Source organism: Parasteatoda tepidariorum, chromosome 2, assembly GCF_043381705.1.
Source record: "Parasteatoda tepidariorum isolate YZ-2023 chromosome 2, CAS_Ptep_4.0, whole genome shotgun sequence".
NCBI classification, from domain to species: domain Eukaryota; kingdom Metazoa; phylum Arthropoda; class Arachnida; order Araneae; family Theridiidae; genus Parasteatoda; species Parasteatoda tepidariorum.
Window position 1 is genome coordinate 34,635,939 of NC_092205.1, and position 24,100 is coordinate 34,660,038.

The 24,100-nt window shown below is 26.6% G+C and overlaps 1 protein-coding gene across 1 annotated transcript; it reads right to left on the reverse strand.

Annotated features, from left to right (window-relative positions):
* Positions 1 to 6,036: 6,036 nt before the first annotated feature.
* LOC107443649 (syntaxin-1A) lies at positions 6,037 to 23,727 on the reverse strand. Its single transcript, XM_043049935.2, has 10 exons — positions 23,481 to 23,727; positions 20,523 to 20,609; positions 19,450 to 19,549; positions 17,299 to 17,373; positions 17,043 to 17,116; positions 14,759 to 14,867; positions 12,841 to 12,914; positions 11,581 to 11,718; positions 9,585 to 9,695; positions 6,037 to 7,028 (listed from the first exon to the last, which is right to left on the reverse strand). Exons 1-10 carry the CDS (start codon positions 23,511 to 23,513, stop codon positions 6,954 to 6,956), a joined length of 876 nt encoding a protein of 291 aa, XP_042905869.1. The 5' UTR covers positions 23,514 to 23,727; the 3' UTR covers positions 6,037 to 6,953.
* Positions 23,728 to 24,100: the final 373 nt, after the last annotated feature.

The following is a 24,100-nucleotide window of genomic DNA, read 5'->3' on the forward strand; positions in this document are numbered from 1 at the left end:
TTTCATTGAAATATATTTAAACCATATTCATCAATACAAAAAAAATTTTTATGAAGGAAAAATAAACTTTTAGTAAAGAAATAAAACGGTGCGTATATGCACCACTGGCCAAATCATTTAGTTGAACACCTGTTTTTTTATTGCATTGTTTTATTGTATTTCCAGAACTTGTAACGTTAATCCATCATATAAACATATAATTAATCTCCAATGGAATAATTATACCCTTTCAAAAGGTCAAATTTGCCAATAACAGTTTTAAGTTAAAAAGAAAAACTACAGGTAAATAAGCTAAAAAAATGAATTACTGAAAGTTTTTACTAAAAGCATGTTTTTCTTAGTTCTTCAAATATTTGAATCTTAATTAACACAATTTCTTTGCTTGAGTAACTTTTAATTTTGAATAACATTAGCTTTAGACCACTATCTTATAAATGAATACAATCTAAATAAATAGATCAATTTGCAGTCAATAAAAAATAAAGAAAATTTTAATAAAGGAAACAAAAAAAAAATATATATATATATAAACAAAATTTTAATAAATAAAAATAAAATCAAAACAAGACACAAGAAGTCAAATATAAAACAAAATCAAAACAAGACACAAATAAGATATAAATCAAAGTTTTATTTTAGAAATGGTTAAAAATTATCGCACAGAAAATAGTATTTTTAGCCACAAAATGTACAGTAAAAAGATTTAGATGTTATTTACACATGCATACAAGTTGGTAAATAGAGATCAGTGCAACAGCTTATTTTAAAACATAACTTAAAATGTATCATATCACAGCTCATATAAAAAATTCACACTTCACACACAATCAAAAAGTCAACCACTCATTTTTCTTTTCTTTCAAATCGATTTCAATAAGGCAATAAAAAATTACTAGGATATGTACCTAAATTATATTCTTCGAAAAAAAAAACATAAAGCAAAAATAACTCAAATACAATAAATGCAAAAAAATATATTTTTTTGAAGTATTGTGCTAAGAGAATGTACTAACAAACAATTAAGATCAATTTTCACTTAACAAATTATGAAAAAAGCTTAGTGGAAGAATGTGTTAAGTGAGATTTTGCAAACTTTTAGGTATATATGCATATACTAAAAAGTGTTTTATATTTTTAGGCCATTTAAAACCTGTAAATATAAAACACTAATTTACTCACAGTACTAACAATTTTGAATAGAAAAAAATATTTTTTAGACAACTTCTAGTTTCTTTGCATTTAAAATTATTTTTCTCACTTTTACTGAAGTATCAGTCAACATTTTCTTTTATAAGGAGCATATTAATTAAAGATTTTGATTTATATTTATGGGTTATTTTAAAGCTAATAATAACCTAAATAACTAATTAGTGTTTTATATTTACAAGTTATTTTAAACCAGTAAATATATAACACTAATTTACTCTAGCATAACTGACAGTTTTCAATAGAAAATACATTTTGTAAACAGTTTTCTTTAGTTTCTTTATATTTAAAATTGATTTCTCACATTCATCAAAATGTCACTTAACATTTTATTTCACAAAGAACATACTACATGCGATTTTGAAAACACTCCATTTGACAGATTTATAGTCAACTATAACTACAGAATACTAATTTACTTTGCCATAACTCATAATTATTAATAGAAAAAATATTTTGGAAATAGATTCAAGTTTCTTTGTTTAAAAGCCGATTATTATTATTTTTTAAAATACCCAAAAATTTAACTTAATATTGTTTTCCACTAAGTTTTTCAATTTGACTTAATATTTATTTTTTTCAGATGTAGTTTTAAAGTAAAAGATAGTCAGCCTGCATTTGGCCGCAAAACACAGAGCTGTCCTAAAAGGTGAAAAAAAACAAACATTATTCCAATAGACTGGTAGATTTATTTTTATAAGAACTTAACAAAACACTAAAAAATAATAGTAGACTGTAGTTGCACCGAAAAGTAGTATTCTCAGCAGTATAAAATACAGAAAAGAAGCCATGCTGTTATTACCTAATTTTCAGAAGTTCAAGTAAAAACTAATAAAAAACATATATTCTTTAAATATTGTAAAAATGTAAGTAAATTATAACTACTAATAAATTTAACAGGATATACATTGAATTTTATTCAGGAGCACCATGAAATCTTAGGAACCCGAATCTGCATATCAAAATAAAATATTACTAGAAACAATAACGATGAATATATTAAACAGGCATGCCATAAAAAAGAAGCGATTAAATGAAATGTAAATCAGACTGACAAAATCTTAAGCTAAGCTAGTCTAAGAAAATAGTTGAGGATAAATAAAAATTTAACAAACACAAACATAAAATGACTAGTGATGTATATCAAACTGACTTTAAAAAGAAGGAAAATATCTTTTAGATAAAATTTCTATTTCATTATAGAGAAGTAGATATATTTGTAATGTAATAAATGTACTGGAATCTTCTTAATTAAAATACTGATAAAATTGAAGAAAAAAAATATAGATATAATTTTTCAAGAAGTTTCCTTTTCAGAAAATTAAACATTTATTTTCAAGGAAAATATTTCATACATGATAAACATTAGCATTTTATCTTACATAAATTCACAAAATTAAAAACGAAAGGGTTGGGAATTAAAATTAAATAAAAACTGTTCAGAAGGAAAGGCTTAGTAAAAATAAGAACAGTGTACATTTATTAAAAAAGAATAAATAAATAAAATTGTTCAAACATTTTCCTCCTAACTCGAAGAAGCGGTATAACTATTTGAATAGTTTGAGCAAAAACATGTTAACAGAAAGTTTAAGTAGTTTTTTTTCCCTTTAACGACAAATTAGCAAAGAAAATAGAGATAAGTCTAACTGCTTCCTTTAACTATTTTTTTTTTTTTGCAAAAAAAAAGCAAATAAATCTTAAATTTTTTTATTCCTTATTAAATATAAGAAGCTGAAACTAAATATAATATTTAGTTTTAAGTTCAATTTTTATATTTTTTTACAGGAGAAAATACTTTTAGTTTTATCATCAAAAGTTATTTTTGGCAAACTTGGGGAGAGGGGTTTGATCATTAAATAGTCTTTTAAGCTACTCACAGAAGAATAATTTCAAGTTGATTCAAAATCGTCTGAAAAATCACATGCATCTCTTTTGCATGCCCTCATTATTTTCATAACTCCTCAACATAACTATTCTTAGTTATCCATTAGCCATAACGTTGTATATACAATTGACCAAAATAGTCTTCAGTTTCACTATCCAACATAAAAGCCTCAAACAAACGTCCGATCAAAGCAAAATATTTTTTTTTCTAAGTAAAAATGAGATAAAAACAAATATAGAAAAAATTTCTGCTAGGATAAGTAATTAATTACTTTAATAACAATTAACTGATTGATTTTTTATCAACCCAAGATAATTTGGGATAAGGGAAGCAGTTAAATACTCTATTTGCCATAAAAATTTTAACTTTCTGATTTGAAATAATAACTAGTTAGATTTCAGAAGAAAATACCTGATAAGGAAAAAATATTCACTAATGAAGATATACTTTATTTATTTACTAAAAATATATAGATATATTTACTAAAGTTCAACATATTATCATATGTTGAACTTTAAGTTATATTTAACTTAAAGTTTAGTAACTTCAAATACTAGAATTATTTGCACTTCACTATAAATCAATACCATATACCTATTTAAAAAATTTAACAGGGTTCCCACTCAATTTTAGAAAATAAATTTCCTGACTTTTCTAGGTATATCAAGTAAATTTCAATGAAAATGTAATGTTTTTATTTGTAATGCCAAATATTAGATTTTGAGCAAAAAATATAATAGAATGAGAACGGACACATGTAAAATGTTCACTAAAAAGTGGAATTTTTATAAAATAATTGCAGTGGATGTTAGAATTATTTAACTGTAACCTCAAAAATTAATTACTGTTACTGACAATTCTAAGATTGGCTATTTTCTAGGTATGATATAGGAACTTTCCCTGACAATTTCCTGCTTTTTAGAGTTAAAATTAAATTCCCTGGCAATTTCAGTTTTTTTCTGTTCTCCCTTACTCGTGGGAGCCCTGTTGAAGAAAAATATTTTAAGTACAAATTAACAAAATGAATAACAAAAAAAAAAATTATACAAAATGTTAAGTACAAGGATTAAAAATGCAACTAAATCCAAAATTGAACAAATCGTTCTTGTCTACATACTACTTTGTTTCGACATATAATGCCCTATAAGCTTCATATAAAAGTTTCTAAAAATTAACAATATAAACATTTTATAAATCTTTACAATGTAAATATTTAATATTACAAAAGAGATAAATTCAAAATTGTATTAAATAACAACAATTTTATTTATATCATGTAGTTTAATGGACGGCATAGCTTATATTAAATACTATACATAAATCCCAGAAACAACTAGCATGTTAAAAATATAGACACAATTCCATAAGCTTGAAAAAATTAGCTATCAAGTGAGAAAAAAAAGCATAGAGTTTTGATAAATGCAATGACTCATATAGAGCTTAGCTTACAGTTACATTAAAAAAAAAATTCCATTAGTAAAGGTATTTTTTTAAATCAATGTCAGTCACCAGGTGATCACTGTAATATACAAGGTATGCATAAAAAGTTTGGTAAAAGGTCCAATAATTGACAAACCATTCTGATTAAGAAGTTGCACTTGCACAGAAGCAAAGAGAGACATGGCCAATAATCCGGTCTTATGTCCAAATAATTAAATCACTAAAACCTGTCACTGTGAAATTTAGTAACGTGCAAACATCAAGTTTAACTTTATCACACAAACACAAAGAGACATGTAATTTTAGTGAACATTGTGGAAATAGTGAGTAAAGCATAAGTAAAAAGTTTGTTGTAGCTAATGTAGCTGTTATTTTGCATGTCCTTTAAATCTATTTTGTTTGTATGTCTTTGTTTCCTTCATTTAACATAACTTCTTATTGCACTTCTCAAATTCACCTTGTAAATTCTTAAATAACAACTTAATTTATTCATAAAAAAAAAAATCAAGTGTTAAGTCCTTGTGCAAGGACAGAAAATAAGCTTTTTGTCTAGCCCCATTTTAAAAACATGGTGCAAAATTCATGATCTATAAAAGTCAATATATTGTGAGAAATCACATGTGTAGGTAATTTATAATAGTTAAAACAATGTTGGCCAAAAAAATTTTCCTTGTAAAAGTTTTACTAATATTGGTGAAAAATATATATGCTATTCTAGCATCATAGATCCAGTTTCCTTAAATCTCATTTTTTTCCCTCTCTTTGAAATAGCTATTCTTGGGACTTATCTTCATACAATATTAAATACTGAGAGGTATAAATATAACTAATACTCAAATACAATCTCCGGGGTGATTATGATACTAAGTGGAAAACTGCAAAAATTTTATGTGTAAGAAATCTAAATCAAGATATCAATTTATATACCACATTCATAATTCATATTTAACGTAGTTCTTTGAACAAATATTTATAATTAAATTACATACTAATAAAGAACTGTCACACCTTTATAGTAACTAATTTTAAAAAAATTTACTTCTTACAAAAATCGCTATATTAGATTTTAAAAAAGCGAAAGTACAAACGACAATATTAATTTCTTAAAATTGAGTAAACACGAATCATGATGCCTACCTCCAAACATTAATGAAATAAAACAACGGAAATTTTACTAGCGATATTTTTCAGGTTGTTGATGAGTAAAGTTTAGATACATCATATATAATCAAGTTAGTCAAAAGGAGAAATTCACAATTAGAAATAATATAAGCACTTACATTTAGTGAGTAAAAAATATGTATATAAATCTTAATCTAAAGAAGATTTTTTTGAACCTTTATTTATAATTTTTCAAACTATTAACACTCAACATACTGTAGTGAATTATCTATTGACGAATAAGAGAAGTATTTTTGCCATCAGCAAATATTTTATGACCCAAAAATTTTTTTTTTAAAATTTATTCAACAAATACAGAGAAATTTGAGAATCAGGTAAACAGGAGATAGTCGTAAAATATAGGAGTCTTCACTAAAAAACAGGAGACTTGACAGGTATGATGATGTACAATTTTTAGCTCGCGTGAGTCTGAATTGCGATGCGTAGTTTTAGAAACACGTATAAATATGAATATTGACGAGTTATTATTTATTAGTTAAAAAAATTACATTTTCCTCACACACACACACAAAATAAATAAATAAATAAATGAAAACACTTAGTAGATTATTAAACAAAATTTGGAAATGCTCTACAAATTTGATATTCGGATAAATAAATTTGTCCATATACGAAAAGATAAGCCACTAAATTTCATAATAGTTATTAAAACAAAGGGTCCTACACAGATAAACAAAATCAAACCAGAAAATTTAAAAAAAAAATGGACTTTCATGCAGCATTTAAAATTTTTCAATATGTGGCATCTTTGTAATAATATACTATTTGAAAACAAAATGAGAAAGATAAAAACAGTTATGTTATGCTTAAGATCCCTCCCAATGAACAATTTTTATTACATGCTAGTTGTACTGAGGATTATTTAATTGTTATAACAATAATACTTTTTTAACAACTATCCTGTATACAAAGGCAACTTTTTGGCAATAACATTTGTATATGAATCATTTTAAAAAGCTATTATTGTAATGAATTATGATCTTATACTTAAAAAATTTTAAAACTATTTTTACTGATGAATGAATTATTTATATAAAAATACAATTTATTTTTTTAAAAAAAAGCTACATACTAAGAATGTAAAAGATCTGGAGTGCAGGTTTTTATATTAACAGAAACGGAAAAGAATTAAAGCTTTAAAATAAAGATAGCGACTTTCCTTTCATAATCGATGTTTTAAGAAGTGATTATTTTCCTCCTCCAGACTAATATTGATGATTACCCACATCCAGAAAAAAGTTCAAACACTGAAGCCTATAGCCAAACCAATTATAAGAAGCACAATGAGAACACAAATAATGATAAAGATGAGTTTCTATAAAGAAAATAAAAATAATCAATGGGTAAAAAAGAAAATAATATAATAAATAAATAAACATAAGAATAACTACCATGCAACTTGGGTGAAATTGTTCAAAAATATCAAATATTTAGATTATTATTCAAATTTAGATTATTAATCAAAATATTTAATAAAATATATTTTAATTAATAAATATTTAATAAAAAGATTGATTCAAAAGATTTATACATCCGTCGTTGAACAGCCGACCCAATTTTGGGTTTAAGACTACTAATGTTTAACTCCATAGCCATGTAATTTTGAACCAATCCAGAACACAAGGAAACTCTTAGATCAAGGAGTTTCCTTGTCTTCTGGATTGGTTCTGGAGACAAGGACTATGTTCCCATAACAAATTAATACCACGAGAGGTATTGATTTGTTATGGGAACATGGAGGACTTTCTGACTAGACAGATTTAATGTGCATCAGTTACCATTTACTTCACGGGGAGTCTTCGGCCAGCCTGGGTTCAAACCCACGAACTCTTGGACATGGGCTCAGTGCCCTACCAATTAGGCTGTCCCGGCCCCTGATTCAAAAGGGTTGGCAATATAGGGATTTTCAGCAGCGATGGCTCAGGGTATACAGCGTTCGCTTTCCAATGAAGCGAACAGGGTACGAAGCCCAGTCGATGCAAATTCCACATCCGGCTTGCGCGGACCACAGTGCTGAAGTGGATTATCTTCAATGGTAGACAGATCATGGGTTAGAGTCTCCTTGCCATCAGGCTAACTGTGAAAGGCTCTCGTGATCTTCCTCTCCATGTAACGCAAATGCAGGTTAACTCCATCAAAAAAAGTCCTCCACGAAGGCAAAATTTTTCCCAATACTCGATCCAGGAGATCCCTTGTCTTCTGGATTGGGTTCAAAATTACAAGGTTACAGCGTTGAGCTTTAGTAGTCATAACCCAGATGGTGGGACAAAGGTGCATCATTGCCGCAATGAAAGTGTTGCATTTGCCTTAGTATAAAATTGAATGTTTTGAACACACAAAAATCAGGAATATTGTAAAAAAAAGCTAAAAATTGGGATAAAATCAGGAAAAATACAAGCTCTGCTAACTAAAAAGGCTTTATAGGCTATAAACTGCATGCTCCTAATTGAAATAACTCATCTGTGAAAATTTTTAAAAAAAATGTTAACCCCTTAACTTGTGCGCTCAAGTTAATTCGAGCGTGCTAAACATTTCAAACTATGCACACTTGAGATAATTCAAGCGGCGTTGTATTTTATGCTGCTATAATCTTTCACAGAATATAATCGTTAATTGAAAATAACAATGTGAAAGTTAAGAAAAAAAATCTTTTTATTGATATTTATCATTTACATAGGATTGTAAGCCATTGCATTCCATGGAACAAAAGCGCAATATATTAAAATTGTCCACCCAAAAAAAAGTTGAACCAAGAGCGGCAACAACTGGAAACCTTGTTCTAGCTTTTTTATATATATAAAAAAGGATTTTTTTGGCCGGTTTTTTTCAAAAAAATCTGTGCGTTAAGGGGCTAATAAGGATTCTCTTCTTTGAGATTTCCAGAGTAAAATTAAAAAAAATTTTCTTTTACCAGATTTTTTTAAATTGAATTAGTGCAATTTAGAAATATTTTTATATATTTATAGAAAAAAATTAACAATTTACAGAAAAAGTTTTTCGTAAAAATTTATCAATAATTCAGGTTTTAAAAGTTTTATGCCAATTATATCCCTATTCCATATTTAAAAAGTTTTATTTTTTAGAAACGCTTTCTCAACATAAAATAAATAAGAAGCAATCATCATTAACTATTACAAGCTCAAGGTAAATATGAATTAATTTACAAAAATAAAATGTAATTTTTAGACTGTACACTCTTTACTTACACAAAAATAAAAAGAACTGCCTTGCATGTTGTTAACATCAATTATTAGACATTGATGATTTGGTACAACTTCACAATTAAATTGATTATAACAAATATAAGTACAGCAATATTTAAGGTACTCAATAATTAAACTAGTTACAGATCTAGTAAGTAACAGATCTAGAAATATTTAAGTTCAGAAAGTTATTATTATAATTTTTCCACTAGACGCAGCACTTTGTTTTAATAAATCACCTAAACTATTTATCAAACAAAATTTCATATATTGGCTACTTTTCACTGCACACTATCTTCAATTTTTAATGTATAAGATAAATTTTAATATTCCATTAGCAATAAGAAGCGTACAACCTTCAGTTATCAACTTAAAAAGTAGTATCACATACTATTGATCTTTTTAAAGCCTTTACTGGTACAAATATTTAACAACTCATCTGTTTCCAGATGGACACAAAAAATTAAAGAAAAGCGATATTATTTAATAAGGTAAGCAAAATCAATTATTAAATAATTATAAATAAGGATAAAAATATAACATTTCACATCAGTTTTAACTAAACATACAAATTATAAAACACCCAAACTTAACTAAGTACACTAATAATAGCTAATGTGCAAGATTAGAATATATAATAACAGTTGTTTAGTAAATAAAAAACTTACTTTGCGGGCTCTGCTCTTATATCTTACAGCTCGATTAATATCGGTTTTAGCATTATCAACAAAGTCTACAGCATTTTGAACATTGTATTCAATACGATCAATCAATTCTCCCTAAAAGTAAAATGTTTATTTATAAATATTTTAGGAAAATCTATACATAATAATAAACGCAGCTGTGTGTGTGTGTCTGTTTGTCTGTCTGTAATCACAATATATCGCCCCAGAAGCTTCGCCCAGGCACGAAACTCGGTACATAATTGTGTTTTGACATAATGAAGAAGTACTTTTTTTCTTTTTCAAAAATTTCGATTAGTTTTTTAGTTATGAGTCATTTTGTAAGAAAATGTATGCTTTTTCGTCTTCAAAGAGCCATATTCAAAAAACTATTAAAAAAATGCATATTCTTTTCTCCACTCTTATAAATGTATGCTAATGCGAACCTTACAATTGAAATATTAATCTTCGACAGCTTAAACCAATAATATACGAAGGAATTAATAATTTAATTGTAAGGTTCGCATTAGTTTACATTTATCAAAATGGAGAAAAGTTTAACTTTTGTATTAAAAATGTGGCAACATATTCGATACGTAAATAGAACGCTTCGCTTTGATATATTTGTCGCTGTTCATAATTGTTATAATAAGTTTTTCTTCTTCTTTCCACGCTCTTTTTTTTTTTTTCTTAAGCGAAGACGATAATTTTTATAGCGATATTGTAGTACTTTGTACAACTAAAAATTCTTTTCACAACACTTTAAAAATATTTACTTTATTTTCTTTATATATACAGAGAACAGTCGGCAAAGAATTCGATTAGGTTGAAAAACATTTCGCTAAAAAGGAACGAATTCCAAAAGAAAAAATAAACAACTTAAAGAATAAAAATGCTGATGCCAGCCAATTTTTTGAAAGTTAACTTAGAAATAACAAACCAAACGATGTTAAATAACAAACCAAACGATGTTAACAAAATGACGTAGAAAGCGCAACTAGATCAAAATTATACAAGCACAACTAGATCAAATTATAATACCTGAGTGCTTGACGTAACAGATATAGAAATAGAATTTGATACCATAAAAAATTATATAGAAATAGAAATTGATACCATAAAAAATTTATTCGTTTTCGTGTTCTTTTCATGTATTTAGCATTTTAGTTTTTTTTTTCTTAAGCGTTGTAGCTATATAATTTCAAACATCCTCAAGAGCTATAACACATCTGCAGCAGAACTGGATATGAAGACAAAATTGCAGGACAGGAACACTTTAATTGTCCACTAATCTTCAGATTTCCTGCTATGTTTTAAAAAACTTTATTTGTGAAAACCTTTAGCGTGGCGGACAGCTGGCCGCCTTAGACGGCTAGCTTTAAAATAGAATAGAAATTAGCTTTATGATGCCTTAAAAATTTTGATTATCATAAGACTTATAGTGATCGTAATAAAATTACTGGATTATAAACTAAGCCGTTAATAAAATAATTATTTCTCTTACGTAAAATCAAATTTTTGTAGGGCCGGCATATATTTACAACATGAAAAACTGAGAGTATCCTTATCTGAGTACTTAGAACTTTCTATTTCTTTAGGTTTTGCAAGACAAATAAGAACAAAGTTACAAGTGTAGATTCCACTTCTTAGGGAAATTGAAGAGTGAGAAATAAATCCAATGTCGATGATCATCACTCACTCAAGCTTTTAAACTATGATGCATCTTTTAATTCCAAATTTTGTTAATCAAAAAAATGTGCTAATATTTAGAAACCAATCTGTAAATATGTAAAACATGTTTAATGGAAATGTCAAATGTAGATTCAGTAAAAATAAATATCAATTTAGTTTTTAGTGCAACTTTGAAATCCCCCCCCCTCAGAGTTGATATACCGGTTAATAAAATCAGGCACCTTATAAAACTAGATGTTTTCAGAAAGCAAAAGATTTTGATGGGTGTATTAATGTATTGTGAAAATATTACATATTGAAAAAAACTTACTTGATTTTCAACTAGAAGTGCCATGTCAACAAACATGTCATGCAGCTCTCTAATGCTTTTTTCTAACTTAATTATATCTGCATGTCGATCTTCTATATCGGCCATTGTTTGTTTAGCTTTCTGAGTTTCTATAACAATCTACAGAAAGAAATTAAATTGGTATTTTTCCCCTTTTACGTAACTTAAAAAAATATTGTGGTACATTAGCATTAATATAAAATGTACAGCGTAGACAAAAGAAAAAAAAAAGAATCAACCTGAGTTGAATAACTTTAGGTTTCAATCTTAATGGTTCAAGGGGTTGACTTCAAATATGCTAATTAATCAATGCAGATATTTAGGTTATGATTGCAGACTTTCTCTGAATAAGAAACACACCTTTTTTGGACATATTTTGATTTCTAAACATCTAAATATAAAGGTACTTCAATCTGACAAATATGGTACCAATAGTTTCACCAGGAGAATGGTCTAAAGTTAGAGCTCCTTAATGTTAATTTTACTTTTTGCGTATTTCGTTGTATCTCAAGAACATTTTAGGCGAATCAAAAATATTTTGCACACAGTTATAACATTTATCTAAAGATAATTCCATGCCAAAAATAATTTTTAATATGTATTTATAATTATTTTATTTAAGAATAGCGAGGAATTCACTTTTTGAATTCAATTCATTTTCGGAAACAAGTCCAGAGAGAAGTCGGATTACCAAGTGTATTACAGAACCAAATTCTGCTTTATCCTAAATGACTGAAGTATGAAATTTACTCCTTCAAAAAAGTATTAAATTGTTATTATTACTTAAAATTTACAAGACATAACACGCTGTCTGTACACTATCAACATAAAGTGACTAAATATTTTAAGTAATAATTTTAACACTTACAGTTGTGGCTATTTTATAAATGGCCATGATGACCTTTCAAGTGTAAAGAATTAAAGGTTGAAATGTTGAAAGGGAGATAAAAGAAAGTACTGCAAGCGTAAAAACAATTTGAAATGAAAAAATAAATGGGTGAGTAGGATTATAGTAGCTATTCCATTTAATTTTAAAATGAAATAATAAAATGTCATAATTGAGCAAAAAATGCGTGAGTTAGTTATCATTTACTCACACTTATAACTTTATAATTATACTTTTGCATTCATTGGTTCAATAAAATACAAACAAAGGTTAAAAAAAGATGAATAAGTCCTAATTTAATTAAAATATTCTGTTTTAAATTATGAACAGATAATTTGGAAAAATATTAGACTCACTCCTTGAGTGAACACTGCTGGGTTGCCACTTTCAAGCATTTCTTCTATTTCTCTGTCAGTTTTAGAGTTCCCAGCTACAAAATTATGAGAACATAATTTAGCATCCACATTTATGTAAAATAATTTCCAATCACTATTTTCTACAGTTACTGTTCACATGAAATTAACAACACAAATAATAATAATTTTAAAAAGAAAGAAAAGGGAATACAATGCTTAGAAGATTGAAAGAAACAGCTGTTTTGTATTCCAGTGAAGTGATTGGATCTTACATATTTTGAGAAATATTTGGAGCAGTCTGAAACATAAATTTTGAAGTCAATAGAAACAACAATTTTTACATCAGCAAAAGTTTATTGCTTTGAAATCCGTAACTGAAAGCTCCCCTTTCTTATTTGGAATAAAAAAAATTCAACAAACAGTTTAAATTGGAATAAACGTACAGTTAATATTACATTTCAAAGTCTAAAATTAATTAATAATTAATCTTTTAAAAGTTTAAAATTTACAATGTTTATTAATGAATTATACTTTTTGACGTGGTTTCAAAATAAAAATGAGGCAATTTTGCCAAGATTAATTACTTTGATCACAACTGTTACTTGCCCAATACTTACTTAAAATTTATTATTTGCTGACATAATGTTTTGTTTTAAACTTAATATACATTTGATTAAATTTGAAAAAATGCTAAACTACTCAAAACAATTTTTGCAAAATTTTGTAAATCTAACATATAAATTTAAAACCAAAAGAACAATTAATCCATTAAGTAACTAGCAATAGGAACAAAAAACTTATTTTTCTTATTATTCACATAGGATTGAAAGCCAAATCATACTACAAGTTCATTAGTAAAAATAAGGGTATCATAGAAATATGTTTAAAGAAGTTTATAGTAGGTGAGGAAACATCTGGGAGCAAATTTAAGATCTTTCAGCACCATGACACCCCTGTGTCAAAGTGAACTCTTCAATGGTCTATCTTCTTTTGAAAGTACATAGACTATATTATAATGTTTAAAACTATATATTTTTAGAGAGCTGTAGTGACCCAGGGGATACAGCGTTCGCCTTCTAATGAGTTGAACCGGGTTCGAATCCCAGTAACAGCTGGTCGATAAGAATCCCGCACAGACCACACTGCTGATGTAAAAATATCCTCCGTGGGAGGCACATCATGGGTTAGAGTCCCCTCTCCATCAGGCTAACCGTGGGAGGTTTTCCTTTCCATGTAATGCATGTCCTTTCCAAATGCAGGTTAGTTCCATCAAAAAGATCTCCATGAAAGCAAATTTCTCCTAATATTTGATCCAGTAGTTCTCTTGTCTTCTGGATTGGGTTAAAAATTATAAGGCTATGGAGTTGAACATTAGTAGTTGTAAACTCAAAATTGGGTCGGCTGTTCAATGACAGTTATAAAATAAAAAAAATATTTTTAGAACCACCGGCATTGCTTACTGATAAAGAGAAAGTTGGAAAATTTTATTTGAAAATGGAGTTAAGTTAAATGCGCTTATATGTAAAATAAATGGAAACTACAACTTTAATTAATCTTACTTTAAATGTTACTGAAACACAGTTTTCAAAAATTGAGGAGTGAGTAAACGCCTAACACATTTATTATCAATTTGATTAGACAAAATAAGCTGTAGCAGTTACCCGACAACAATTATTTTAAAAACATAAAACCAACAAATCATACACACTTTATAGAAACTAGGTAATATATTTTAAGATGAACTAACAAGAATTATGAGCAGCAAAGATTAAAACTAAAATCAGAACAAGCTTGTAAATATACATTCAATATTTAGACAAAAATACACGACTCAAAACAACAATGATAGTTATTTCCATAAGCAGGTTAAACATAGATTTCAATCATTAACTTTGTGAGAAAAAAAAGGAATACTAACTAATTTCAAGCTGACGTTGGATTCGATCTTTACAACGCTGCCTGTAATCTGTCTGCGTATTGTTGTAAGCAGACATGACATCCACAAATCTTCTTGAAAGAGCTGTGTGCTAGAAAATGTTTCAAATAATCAATATAGAATTAATTGCTCTAAACACCATATTTTGCTTCTAGTTTAAATATAATTACCTTACGACAAAATTTTATGTCTATACAAAGTGTTAATTTTATCTTTTTTGTAATTTAGAATTAATTACAACTATGAATATAGTAACAGTTGGATAATTATTTAATAATATCTAAAACTTAAATTTTGGTTTAAAAATATTGAAACTTTGTGAATTTTATGCAATAAGCCAAATTGCCACAATGACAGTTTATACAATGAATACAACTAAACAATATGAAAAGAGCACAAATAATTCTGCAAAACAGATATACTGTAATTCTATAAGCCTTATCTTTCTTTTTCTCTAAGAAGTATCTTTAATGTAGAAATACTGAATGAAAGTTTCTGCCAATGTTTTAATATTAATGAAATTCTTGCATTATAGAACCAAAACTATAATATATCTGTTAATGTGACATTGTTCTATGCTCTTTCCATGTTGTTTACCTTTATTCATTAGTACAAAGTTAAACCGTTCCTCACTCACGTAAAAGATGCATAACAATATTCATATAATTGAACAAATTAATTTAGCACCAAACTATGTTCCTTTTTATACAAACAAAGATTTCAATAAATACAAACTAAGGCTTACATAAAATAATTCATGTTTTACACGAGTTATGATTTTTTTTTTAATATAAAAGAAAAATATAAAAATGTTTAATTGAATCAGTACTAATTCATTTTCAAATAAAACATAAGTAAACTGTTTCCATCATAGTTAAGTAAAACACTATGGACACAGTTTTCATTTCTATCATGTTTAATGGTTTATGAACTGCTTGAAAAATTTTAATCCCACACTTAACACATTAATCAGATGTATTTTTTGATGAGCAAATGATTATAAAACTATGTAATTAAATAATATTAATTCTTAAATAGAGATATATAAAAAATTCCTACTTTGTAAAATAAAAAATACAATGCCAACATTAATAGAGAATAGCATTTTTTTAACTCACTGAATTTGTTCACAATTTTTAAAAACACGAATACAATTTTTAAAATAATTAAAATATCTTAATGAAAATAGCAAATTTTCAATGGACGATAAGAAAACATTGTACTGCAAAATTGGCTTTAGTTTGCAGTATGCACTCTGTCAAACAGTATGCATATAGCAGTTAGCTCTCACGCTACTCTTTTTTTTTTAAACGGACACTGCTAATGAATATTTTAGGTTACTTAAGAAGTTTAGAAGCAACAATTTGGAGCAATTGTACTTTCAACATGTTCTATTGATAATATGAAGCTAAAACAATACAGTAAAGCCTCGATAATTGGAGGTAGACAGGATAGAGCCTACCTCAAACTTTTGAAAACTTAAAAAATATTTAAATAAATAGAAACAAAGCATTTTTTAAATTTCAGTATTTAATTGAAAAATATTTTATATTTAAAGAAATTTACTTACATTACGTGATCAGGGTACATTTACTGCGTTACGCATTCAAGTTACAATATTCATTATATTATTGCCTTGTATTTTGACTAATGTTTTTGTTTAAACACATTGCTCACATATTTCCGTGTTTAATACACAAATTAGTTTTTCAACATTTAGCCGTAGAAATCGTCGCGAAACCAATTGTAACCATTGTTCCAAGTTGTGTGTGAATTGGTCATTGTTTCGGAGCAAAACGGATTTGCCTCGGATTTATGGGAAACTCAAGCAATTGAGACTCTACTGTATAAGCTTTTATTATAATTTTTTTTAAACAAAAACATAAATTTCGGAACATTAGGTAATGCAAAAATTTGTACTAGCTTTATCATCAAGAGATAACACTTACAGAAAATTTGAATATATTGCAACTTAGGAGCTATTCAAATATTATGTAAGCATATTTTTAGACCACCTTCCCTCTTTTCAGCAAAATGTTAGCTTATGTAACTAGTTAGCCTATGCTTATGTAACTATTTTCCATACAGTCCATTCTTTGTCAGTAGGTTTGAACGTTTCCATGCAGAGTAGTTAGCGAATTCTATCAGCTTTTTACTTTTGATAATAAATTCATGATAGTTAAGAAATTTATTTTGTCACAAATATATAATAATATACAGCATTATTTTAACATATAAATATTACAATGTAGAAGTAAAGTATTACCTGAGTTTTTTTAATTCTTAAATCAGCAGAGGTACTATTAACATGTTCTTGCTGCTCAATATTTTGTCCCATAACTGTAAAAAAAAATTTTTTTTATAACTTTAAAACCTAAAATTTTTACTAATTCCTCTGAGAAAAAATTAATTTTATTATAATGTCATACACTGAAATATCTTTAGCAATCAAATATCCAACCCTCATGATTGTGTATTGAAAACTAAAAATCAGACAATAATGAGATAATAAAAACATTTACATTTTAATTTTTGCCGCACTTTCCCCGATAATCTTTTGATTTCAGCCATCAGGTCTTCCAAATCCATCTTTACTTCTAAAAATATATAAATAAAATGTAATTAAATTTCTTTGTTCTGAAATTTTTTTTATTTTGGCACAGATTTTTTTAATGTAAAAAAGAAATGCAGCATAGCTCTAATTTAAATTACACTAAAGGCAAACATTAGTCATTTAAACATCTCTTATTTCGAGGAAAAGATTTTGCATATTTTAAATCACATCTGTATTATATTGGTTCTCAACAGAAGATAAAGAAAATCTTTATTAAAAATTTGCAAAATGAAAATTTTACGTAAAACATAAGGCACTTTATTTATGAAACCTCTGGAGAAACATAAAGAAATAATGTCATAATAATAACAGATTTATTATCAAAATTAGTGTGTAAACCTGATTATTTAATAGTTACTTTTCTCCAGATGTAAAGTCAATTATAATACAGTACACAAACTTTCAAAAACCTTTCACCATGAACATTAGTTTACATGTCAGCATATTTGATGTAGTTAATTGATGTATACATATACCTTTAGTTAATTGATGTATATATATACTTTTAAACTATAACAAATATTAAATACTTTAGAAAGGATACAAGTGTTCTAAAGCTATATTGAAACAACTACCATACAGTTTTTGAGACACTCAACAAATTTTCATAAAAAAGAAAGAAACATTCAAGTTTATTTTTTTAACAAAATTATACTTATGTTTGATTTATAATTAAAAGCAAGTTAAACATTCCTTAAAAAAATGTATTGATAAATAAAATATATTGATAAATTAAATATAGATATTAAAATTAAGTAAAATCCATAAAAAATACAGAGTGGGTGAAAAATTCAAACAAAGTTGTTGCATAACAGAATAGAAGGTTAACTAAATTCTTTTTAATTTGTATGTCCATTTCTTTCTGCCAACCACTTTAACTGTAAAATATTCTATAATCTATCTCTTAGTTTACATATTGTTTTTTGTCTTCTTTTTTACAATGCTCAACAAAAGATCTACTATTTTAGAGTTGTTTAAGAAAGGAAAATGATTGTGTGAAATCATTTGTTTGCTTAATGTGCCTCGACAAACGGTGTCTGATGCAATCTGCTACTTCAAATAGCTTGGCAATGATTGTTGACACCCAGAAAATAAAAAAAAAATGCACAGAGAACATTTTCAATAATCATAAGAGCATCAAAAAGAGAGTTCAAAATAATCCCAGGGTTTGTACGAGAAAGATCACTTATAAAATGGGAATAAGTAATCGATTAGTACGACTAAGGACAAAAATAGAGCTTCGACTGAAGCCTTACAAGTTCCAATAAATCAATCTTCTCTCTGAAAAAAATAAACTCATGCAGCTCCAAAGATGCCAAAAACTTTCATTTATGAAAATCTCATTATCGTCCATAAAGCTCGTAACTATCAGAACGACATGATCCGGTCTGTAAACGCTTCAATCACCTCAGCAAAATCCAGAATCGGTTATGGTGTGAGCCGGAATTCGTGCAAGTGGCAAAACACCGCTGGTTTTTGCTGATGAAGGCGTTAAAATAAATCAAAATTGTACTAATGGGAGATTCTAGAAGCTGTTGTACTTTTGTGAGCCTAAAAGCATTTTAGCAATGTGAACTGGACGTTTCAAAAAATCCCCATACTAGCTCACAAGGCCAAAAAGAAAAAGAGTGATGCAAAGCACATTTTCTGGAAATAATATCACTGAAGAATGTCCACCCAACTTGCCAGATCTCAAACCAATGGATAACAATGTATGGTTCATTCGCTTTTGGAGTCTAGGACCTGCACTTTTCAAAGCAAAAGGCTGGATTCTCAAAACCAATAGTTTCAGCAGGAATGAGATAGATTAAAGGTAGAAGACTTGCCTATAAAATTTCAATTAGCATTTTCTCCCCTGCCTTGTTCAAAGCGGCAACTTTGATATCAATAAAATTTATTTATTAGTAAAAGTCTATTCTTATTATTTGTTAGATTTTGTTAATTTATTTTAATTAAGTAATAATAAAAATTGTTGTCCAGGTTTTTTTGCCACATTTACAACAGGAATTTTTCTTAAGAAATATAAAAAATTATTATTTATAATTTTTTTTATTTTTACTTTCATCAGTTGAAGGAGCTGAGAGTATAAAACTGTGCTTTTTCCTCACTTCTTCGACAGTAGAAATAATCTTATCAAGACAATTTGACACTTCTTCCACCTAAAATAATACAATATGTAGATAATAATGAGAAGATATTATAAAATACATATCTACATAATCAATAACAAGCATAACTTTAACGTTCTACCTATTTGAAATTAATGAATGTGTCATATACATGTCTGTTTATGAAAATAATTACTTGATCGTTTAAAAACGAAAATTCAAAAGAAGAAAGCAACTATTCTGATGGTAAGCTGATTCATTAGAAATGGTATGGTAATGGTGAAAAGAATGATGGAAAAATTTTAGTACATTTGCCTAATGTTTGAGATTTATAAAATTATTAATTTAAAGTATAAAAATGTAATTTTAAGAAATTATAAACTTTAAAAAAATAGAAACAAATGTGATCTGAAACATAGATTGAATAAAGAAATGTATTTAACGTACGAGAACATGCGAACTGGTGTATTTCAGAATCAAAGGCTGATAAATTATGAATTTTTAAGAATTTCCTGCGAAGAATAACAAAATATATTACACAGTATGCATTATTTAAAACAGATGTTTAATATTCTGACTTTATTTGGATGACAGTAACAATTTTGAGCATTTATTTCTGATATAAAATACGTATTTAGTGCATGATTCAAAATAAATTAATAAATATGATGCCTTTAAAAATCAAGAAAATGATTTTATGTGATGTACAAATATAGTTAACATTTAAGTTTGAGTGAACAAGTGACATAGTCTACAGATCAATACACAATGATGCTCACTGGATAGAAGGACCAGCAACTTTTTTTAATAATTTCAATTTCAAATGCTGACTTACTATCAACTTATTAAACAGATGCTAGTGAACATTTAAATATTACTATAAAGGTATTCTATAATTTCACAAATATTAAAATTCAAAAAACCTATTTTTAAATAAAGTATAGATGAATGCGATTATCAATTATTCAGTAACATTTATCAATTAATCAGAATCATTATACAGTAACAGTTAAAAAATATTCACCTCATTGAAAAAGTCTGACATAAATGATTCATTTCCATCCATATTAATGGTGATTTCATTGTTAGCTTCATAGTTTTCATTCAAAGCCTGAAATTTTAAACAAATTTTGTATTGCATACATAAATATATGAACAATTCTGTTTCACATTTAACAAAAAACTAATTTAATTCACAATCATCCAGCAAACATCTTAAAGTGAAAACAGGAAGATATATGAATGTGTCATATACATGTATTAGCACAGTGCAGTAGCAAATACCAACCCATAAAAGAGAAAGAAAATCACTGAAATAGGACAACCCTAAAGGATAAAACTTTCATAAGAATCACTATATACTTTTTAAAAATTTAGGCACAAGAATCTGAGAGTTTTACCAGGCAATTTAAGTTAACGCTAACAGGTATCAATATAGATATATCTCCACCAAATTTCAATAATTGTCGGGCATTAAAAATTACACAAGGTCACTTTTAAAACGTTAACTCTAGTCTAATTCTAAAAATGTTAATTTTTGCCTAACACAGTTAGGAAAAATTTATCTCTTACCTTAGTGTTGATAAATTTTACGTTAAGATCATACAATAAGTATAGAAATCAATGACCAGCAATCAAAAAATTTAGTGACAGTTTCAAATTGCAATTGCATAAAAAGTTGTAATTAATGTCCCCTCATTTCATAGTTTAAAAAGGACTTCAACGCTTTTAAAATGCAAGAAAACATTTAATTTTTTTCTATAAATCAAAAATTAATAAGATCAGGAAAACATTTTATATAGTACTTAATTGAAAGTTTAGTATTTTTTAAAAAAAAAAAAATAGATAATATCTAGAAAATTTAAGAATTTTCAAAAATTTTTACTTTTTCATTGCAAAAATATTTTGGAATCACTTATATTTTTATAGTACCTTAAATAAGACCAAATTTTGTAAGCACACACAATAATTTAAAACAAAAACTTTTGTTTATATTTTTAAAACGCCTCTTTGATCAGGGGGTCAATACTTTACAGATAGAAAGTAATGACAATAAACTGCATAAACACAATTTTTTTTTTAATTTTAAGATTTATTTCTAAACCGCACTAGTTGTTCTTTAATAGTTTAATAATGTTATATTGTTTGTTTTAAAATTTAATAAATTTGAATAATTCTTCTAAATTGCTTATGGTTTAGGAGTGGGTAGAAATTGGCCATAGTGGTATTTTTTAAATGACAATGATTTCATTTTTTGTATATCTTGTGCCTCTAACCAAAAAAACTTTTACTCAAAGTTTTATTCTTCCTCTTCTGTTCATCACCTATATTTATACAACTTATATAAAATTAAGAAATGTCAGTGAGTAATTAAAACTGAAATTCTAAATTTCATTACTACTTAAATTTTTTTTATTTTTTTAAGTAATCAAATTCTTATGTATACTCACAAAAAAATTAAAATAACAAAATTCAAATATTGATGTTGTTAAAATTATAACTGTACAGATATTCTAAATTATTCAATTAGTAATAAGAATTAAAAAAAAGAACACAAAAATGTTAGGTAAACTTCCTCGAAAAAAATTGGAAAAATACATAAAAATAGAATTAAAACTAAAAAAAATTTTTTTTCATCTAGTCTTAATTAAAAAAAATTATTATTTTGATTTTCTAAATCAAACTATAGTTGAACACAAGAAACAGAATACATTCAATAGCCATCTTAACACTTGTAAGATTATTTTAACTTTATTTCATTAACATTATCAGTCATAAATTTCCTCTCCTCTCAAGTTATAAAATTTTGTATCCTTACGTTGATCAACAATTTTCGTATTATCAAACAAAAATGTTCTTTCGCAATTGTTTGAAATCTTACAAATATATATATATATAATAGTAAAAAAAACTAAATATGAAATAACATAACCAAATGAATCAAACACATTAAATGTTCCTCAAATAGGAAAGTAATTAATAACTACGCAGTAATTATTATCCCTTTTAAGTGTATTTCAGGTAGGGACTATATTTTAATTACAAGGTATTTAAAAACAGATTATTAGCCATTGGGAATAATTATTCACAGCATTAAAAAATACTTAATTCTGTATCAACTAAAGTTGATTAAAGATTCATTTTTTAGGGGTATATTTAAAATAACCTAATATTGTCAAAGATTTAAAAGAATTTATTTCCAGCCTGAACTATTCCTACAGTATTAAGTCAAATTATGTTACTACATCAAGATTCAAGTATATTTTTACTAAAAATAGTTGTTTTTCTTTAAAAGAAACATCATATATGCATTAAACTAACATATTTATCAAAGAGCACTATTATTTATAAACCTCTTTGAAGCTTACTAAAATCATTTACATTATTCAAAAAATTGTAAAGAAATTTAGCTTTTTTGAATAAAATTGTTTTAATTCGAAAAACCACATTTGCTTAAAAAATTAAAAACCAATTGCTAAAAATTTTTTAATAAAAAGTAAAAAAAAAAAATTTAAATTAAATTATTTAAAAAAAAACCGAAAAAAGAAAATGATAAGTTAATTTAATATAAAAATTAGCAATTTATCATTAACAAAAAAATTTAATATCCCCTAGTAACTACTCTATCCTTAAATAGAAAGACAAAGAAAGACTACAAGATCAAACCTTGTTTTTAACAAATGCCAAAAGTTTCACACTAAGAATTCGATCAATATAAAAAATATTCAATATTGAAGAGCAATTTCAAGGATTTTATATACATAGTGATTAAGTGTTCAGGCTATATACAGTTTAATATTAATTGACAAAACAATTTGAAAATATCAAATATAAACGATGTGTAAGATCATAAACTTCATTGTTTCGAAATGTAATCAGTCTCAAATAAAAACCAAATAAGCTATAAATCAATCCAAGTAATAACCCACATTTAATTCAGTGTATAAAAAAAATACCACAAATATGTGGAATAAATACTAACAGCTTTCAGGGCGCCCAATCTATCATTAACCATATTTATGAGATGAAGTAATAGTAAAGGAACGTAAAGACAAAGAAATATGAAATCAATAAAAAGATTTTTAGCTGAAATAATACGATAGTTTAAAGCAGAAAAATAAAGTGACTTAAAAAGAATGAACAACACAAATGTTTCAACAGGTTGTCATCGAATTTCACTCCCACTACCAACAAAAAACAAAACAGAAAAAGAAGTTAAAGTTAGCTGCAACAAGTCTTTTTCGTAAAAAAGTTAAATATGTGAATAAATGTACTAATCCTATTTTTGGCTGCATTATGTAGCATATAATATATAATTTTTGAAAGCATTAATATTTAAATTTTCTATGGCTAAGATTTTGAAATTTTACATTATGTCAAAAGTTAAGGCTTATTTTCACTACACAAGAGATTGGTTGATTCGAATGCATTGCACCAACCAATCAGATGCCCGATTCCCACTATTTGACGCTAACCGAAAAAGGCGTTTTTTTTTTTTTTTTTTTTTTTTTTTTTTTTTTTTTTTTTTTTTTTTTTTTTTTTTTTTTTTTTNTTTTTTTTTTTTTTTAATTCTTTTTTTTTTTTTTATAATTTGCCAATTCG

Bases quoted from the DNA above. Each gene is read 5' to 3' on its own strand.
- LOC107443649 (XM_043049935.2), bottom strand. From the start codon at position 23,513: ATGGTTAATGATAGATTGGGCGCCCTGAAAGCT. The intron at 19,550-20,522 runs GTGAATATTTTT...GTATTATTTTAG, and splicing joins TGTCAGACTTTTTCAATGAG to GTGGAAGAAGTGTCAAATTG. The intron at 17,374-19,449 runs GTAAAAATAAAA...ATATATTTTTAG, and splicing joins AGCTCCTTCAACTGATGAAA to AAGTAAAGATGGATTTGGAA.